General features: G+C 40.4%; 1 protein-coding gene across 1 annotated transcript; it reads right to left on the bottom strand.

Annotated features, from left to right (window-relative positions):
* Positions 1 to 2,009: 2,009 nt before the first annotated feature.
* On the bottom strand, positions 2,010 to 4,120 carry LOC147737384 (uncharacterized). Its single transcript, XM_086927673.1, has 2 exons — positions 3,749 to 4,120; positions 2,010 to 3,661 (listed from the first exon to the last, which is right to left on the bottom strand). The coding sequence occupies exons 1-2, from the start codon at positions 4,118 to 4,120 to the stop codon at positions 2,321 to 2,323; spliced, it is 1,713 nt and encodes a 570-aa protein (XP_086783799.1). The 3' UTR covers positions 2,010 to 2,320.
* Between the last annotated feature and the right edge of the window lie 1,649 nt (positions 4,121 to 5,769).

The raw sequence follows: 5,769 nt of genomic DNA, 5'->3' as shown, positions 1-5,769 counted from the left end.
AGTTACTGCCGATAAGGTTGACTCTGTACGGTAGTAAGGTCTAAACCCATGCTGAGCAGGATCCAGACAGTCCGTATTTTCAAAAAAGATGGTGATCTCCTGATTCATGGCCTTTTCTAAAATTTCATCAGGAAGAGGAAGGGCCAATTTGGATCTGTAGTTCTTTACATCTGAGGGATCGAGGGAAAGAGTCTTTAGAAGGGGCAAAATCAAAGCCTTTTTCCAAGCATCTGGAAAAAAGCCGGACTTGAGCACCACTGTAATAACAAAGTGAGATGAGTAGAAATGGTAGATGAAACTGAATGGAGGGCAAGAATCTGCAGGGTCCAAATTTCATAGTGTTGATAAGATTAGAGACTTTCTCTTCAGAGAGTGGGGTGAATGTACACATTACCAGGAAATGGTAAGTTAGTTTATTCACCGTACATTACTCCACTGTATCTGTCCCTAAGAATTATCAGGTGTTATCTTAAAATTCAGGAATATTTTTTTTACTTTGGAAAAAAGAATTCGGTTAGTTCATCACAGCTTTTCGGCTGGGAGTTGCTACATTTTTATAATCAAAGGATGAAAGTGATTTAATTGTGTTGAAGAATAGGCTGTAAGTCTTCGTCCCAAATTGTTATTGGGGCCTACATTTTCTTCTACATTTCTTGAGATCATAGGAGTACCATGGCGCGGAAGGGGCAGGCAGATCATTAGACTTCAATCTAAAAGGCCGTACTTGACAAACTGTCTGGTAACAATGCGCGAGATGTTTAGCCTTAAGTAGCTCAAGATTTTCACTGATTAGAAGTGCCACTCACTACAGAAAAGAGGTTGAAGATCCCTGTTGTAAACACTTAATATCCCCAAAATCAAATACTTTGAAAAATGCACAACAAAAACCCAGAAATGTGCTAAAAAACAAAGAGTTTCCGTTGGGCCAGTCCTGTGAAAGGGGGCTCAACAAACGCCTCTCGTTCTACGCCCCGACTCGCCAACTCCACTCAGCCAGCCTCACCCTCGCCACCGTACCACGCACCTGAAGAACAACAACAGTCCGCAAATCTTTCTCCTACCTCGCCGCCAAAACCTGGAACTCCCTCCCCACCCACCTCCGACGGACCCACAACTTTCTCACCTTTAGGAGACACCTCAAGACCTGGCTGTTCGAGCGTTAGCAGCACCCCCCCCCCCACACTCGGCGCCTTGAAACCCTCACGGGTGAGTAGTGCACACTATAAATGTACTGATTGATTGATTTACACTTGCAATAATTGTCTAGGATAGCTAGGACAGGCATGATGCAAATTGTGAAAGTGAGATGGGCACACATGCTACCTCCACCCTTTTCAAGTGGGAGTTCAAAAATATGGATCCAGCCCACAAGGTTCTGAGTTTCCAGAAGTGTACTGAATCCCAGACCGACCGGAGCCTTGAAGCAGCAAGAGTATATTGTAGTTATCAGACAGCTCAAGAGCTTTAGAAAAATCAGAATCTACCTTCCAAGACTCTACACAAGAACAAAAAGGAGTTAGAATAGCCTAGCCCTTTTCCATGGCACCCTACCCCACAGCACTGCCACCAACCTCACCGCACTAACCTTAAAAACCATAGCCCCTTTCCCCAAAACACTGCCATCATCCGTTCCCACAAAACACTGGCCCTTTCTGCTTGCCCTAAACATACTCCTCCACACTGACCCCTACCCTCAAAACACTACATGGCTACACTGAGATCTCTTTTCTGAGTATAACGTTTCTGGCTTTCCCCTCCTGTATAAGGCTTTATTTAGTCCAGTGTGAATTCTCTCATGTGAAATTACATTGTATTCAAGACTAAACCTTATCTGACATTCAGAACACACATAAGGAGTTTTCCCCCGTGTGAGTTCACTTGTGTCAAGTGAGAAGTAATTTGTACCCATAACATTGCTTGCATTTCGAGCACTCATAAGGTTTTTCCCCAGAGTGGGATCTCTCATGAAGCATAACACTGTCTTTCAGATTCAAGCTTTTATGGCATAAGGATTTTCTCCAGTGTGGAGTTTCTCATGGTGAGATAGCGTTTTTCTCTGCAGCTTTTCTGGCATTCAGAACACTCATGAGGTTTTTCATCGTATGGAGTCGCTTATGGTTAGTGAGGCTGTGCCTATCAAATAGGAATTTCTGGCATTCACAGCATTGGTGATGTTTTTTCCCTCTGTGCGTCTGCTCATGTAGAGTGGGATTGAGTTTAAAATTGATATTTTTCTGGCAATCGGAGCACTGAATTATTTTGATGGTGTGTTTTCTTATGGCGCTTGTAACCATCTCTACCTCTGAATCTTTTCTGACATTTAGAGCACTGATGTGTTTCCCCCAGTGTGGATTTTCACATGGTCAGTGAGATGGGATTTACGGCTGAAACATTTTTGACATTCGGAGCACTGATAAGGTTTTTCCCCAGTGTGGATTCTTATATGATGAGTGAGACTGTTTTTTCCAGTGAAACATTTGTGGCATTCAGAGCACTGATAAGGTTTTTCCCCAGTGTGGGTTCTTATATGCTGAGCGAGAGTCTTTCTTTCTCTGAAACATTTCTGGCATTCAGAGCACTGATAAGGTTTTTCCCCAGTGTGGGTTCTTATATGCTGAGTGAGACGGCTTTTTTCAATGAAACATATCTGGCATTCAGAGCACTGATAAGGTTTTTCCCCCGTGTGGGTTCTTATATGATGAATGAGACTGTGTTTTGTACTGAAACATTTGTGGCATTCAGAGCACTGATAAGGTTTTTCCCCAGTGTGGGTTCTTATATGATGAATGAAACTGCTTTTTACACTGAAACATTTGTCACATTCAGAGCACTGATAACGTTTTACCCTAGTGTGGAATCTGACATGTGCACTTAGAAGTGATTTCAGTTTGAAATCTTTTAGGCATTCAGGGCACTGATAAGGTTTTTCCCCAGTGTGGGTTATTATATGTTGAGAAAGACTTCTTTTGTCTCGGAAATATTTTTGGCATTCAGAGCACTGATAAGGTTTTTCCCCAGTGTGGGCTCTTCTATGCTGAGTGAGACTGTTTTTGTAAATGAAACATTTTTGGCATTCAGAGCACTGATAAGGTTTTTCCCCAGTGTGGGTTCTTGTATGCCGAGTGAGACTACTTTTTAAACTGAAACATTTCTGGCATTCAGAGCACTGATAAGGTTTTTCCCCAGTGTGGGTTTTTATATGGACTGTGAGATGACTTTTTATACTGAAACATTTCTGGCATTCAGAGCACTGATAAGGTTTTTCCCCAGTGTGGGTTTGTATATGCAGCGTGAGATGTCTTTTTTCACTGAAACATTTCTGGCATTCAGAGCACTGATAAGGTTTTTCCCCAGTGTGGGTTTGTATATGGAGCGTGAGATGTCTTTTTTCACTGAAACATTTCTGGCATTCAGAGCACTGATAAGGTTTTTCCCCAGTGTGGAATCTCAAATGTGCAGTTAAAATGGATTTACGGTGGAAATGTTTTGGACATTCAGAACACTGATAAGGGTTTTCCCCAGAGTGGATTCTTGTATGTTCAGTGAGTCTGCTTTTGAAACTGAAACATTTCTGGCATTCAGAGCACTGAAAAGGTTTATCCCCAGTGTGGGCTCTTCTATGCTGAGTGAGACTGTTTTTGTAAATGAAACATTTTTGGCAATCAGTGCACTGATAAGGTTTTTCCCCAGTGTGGGTTCTTCTTGTATGGCGCGTGAGTGCGCTTTTGTTACAAAAACTTTCCTGGCCTTCAGAGCACTGATAAGGTTTTTCCCCAGAGTGGACTTTCATATGTTCAGTGAAATAAGATTTACGGCTGAAACTTTTTTGGCAATCAGCGCACTGGTAAGGCTTTTCCACAGAGTGGGTTAATGCATGTCGATATAGACTCGGTTTGATACTAAACCTTTTCTGGCATTCAGAGCACTGATATGGTTTTTCCCCAGTGTGGATTCTCATATGCTCAGTGAGATAAGATTTACGCCTGAAACTTTTTTGGCATACTTTGCACGGAGAGTGGTTTTCCCCAGTGTGGATTCTCATATGCTCAGTGAGATAAGATTTACGCCTGAAACTTTTTTGGCATACTTTGCACTGAGAGTGGTTTCCCCCAGTGTGCATTCTCTCAAATTCAGTGAGATGAGATTTATGGCTGTATCTTTTTTGGCACAAGTAACTTTTTTTCCCAACTTCGATTAATTTCCCTCGATTGAGGCGGGTTTGAACAATGAATTTGTTCTCACAGTCCGTGTTTTTATAAGGTGTATTCCTAGACTTAATACCTCTACATTTAGGTTTCTCTTGCTTATATGCCACGGTAAGAGTGAACCTGATTTTACAGTCGGGCTTGTTTAGATAATGTTTGTGTGTAATCTTCTTAACACTTGAATTGAGCAAAATATGTCTGGAACCAGCCCTGTAACACCTGTTGAAATGTTTCTAGCAGATAATAGTCTTTAGGTAATAGCCTCTCTCGCAGCAACTTAATTTGTGACTGAAGTTTTTCTCAAATCTATTTGTATAGGTTCTTAGTAATGTAGTAATAAGGTGTTAGTCTGATATTTAATGATTAAACTGATAAGTACCTTTTTGCACTGATGTAATGGCAGTAACTGAGGGCGTTTGAACATGCAGAGTACTATTGTGGATCATTAGTCGCAGAACATCAGTTCCTTCTACCCTTTCTATGTTTGGGGTAAGGTTAAGGTTTGTAGTTCTGAGGATGAGGATTTATTTACATTAGATATAGCGCAACGGTGCTCCTTTAATCCATTTTTATATTTAACAGTTTTACATATCACTCCTGCACAACAGATAATTTTGAGGCGATTTGCATAGAATTACAGAACAGTACACAATAAAAAGGAAACAATGTGAGATGGTCATGAACACAATAAAGTGGTGAATTTTTAAGGTTTTCCCAAGAGTGAGCAGAGTGGGTCGTTGTGCTCTATCCAGAGGCAGATAGTCTCAAACCTGCGTAACTGGTTAAAAATGGTTGTTGAACAAAGGTGATTTTCCAATCTTTTGGTTGCTAACGTGTCAGCTTCGAAGTCTTCTTTCAGTGTCTTTTCTTTGATGGTATCCAGAAGAACCTTTTGTTGTAATTTTCTTTTATGCAGTGTGTGCTTACTCTCTAGAATTACATGATGCTTTAGATGAACGTTATTCTGTCATGCTGAGGCAATTTGTCTTTCTGATAATCTTTCAAATGAAGATGCTGAAGTGATCTTTCTACAATATTTCTGATGCTGTGTGCACAGATATGGCTTTGCTCTGGGTTAATGAAATGCAAAATTACAGACTTCGCTTACAGGTATAGTACTTTCCTCGCCACACTTAGATTTTTGGAAATTGTTTAAACGTAGAATGCTGGATGTCCGCCAGTTTTTCAAAATAATCCTTCTTATGGCACTGACATTCAGTTGCTTAGTACTAAATCTTGCTTTCTTCGTCCGTAATCCTAATCACCTACAGTATTAAAATTAAATAGTTAATACATGTACATTTCCAAAATTATAATTTACAAGCCAAATCAATGCAGACTTTTGAAAATGTTGAGCTGTTTTTCAGACAGAGCAAAGTGTAGAATGGTAGCATGAGAGTACTTGGATGTAGGAGTGAGGATTTGTAGAATTTTCAACATTTTATTAAGCTCACAAAGGATACATGTACCCTATGGAGTTGCAACATAGAATCCCAAAGGCAGATATGAAAGTCATATGGACTGGCACCAAACAGATATTTAAAAAATATATACTATTAATTAA

Source organism: Lissotriton vulgaris, chromosome 1_1 (genome assembly GCF_964263255.1).
Source record: "Lissotriton vulgaris chromosome 1_1, aLisVul1.2, whole genome shotgun sequence".
Lineage (NCBI taxonomy): Eukaryota > Metazoa > Chordata > Amphibia > Caudata > Salamandridae > Lissotriton > Lissotriton vulgaris.
This window is presented reverse-complemented; position numbering and strand designations above follow the sequence as displayed.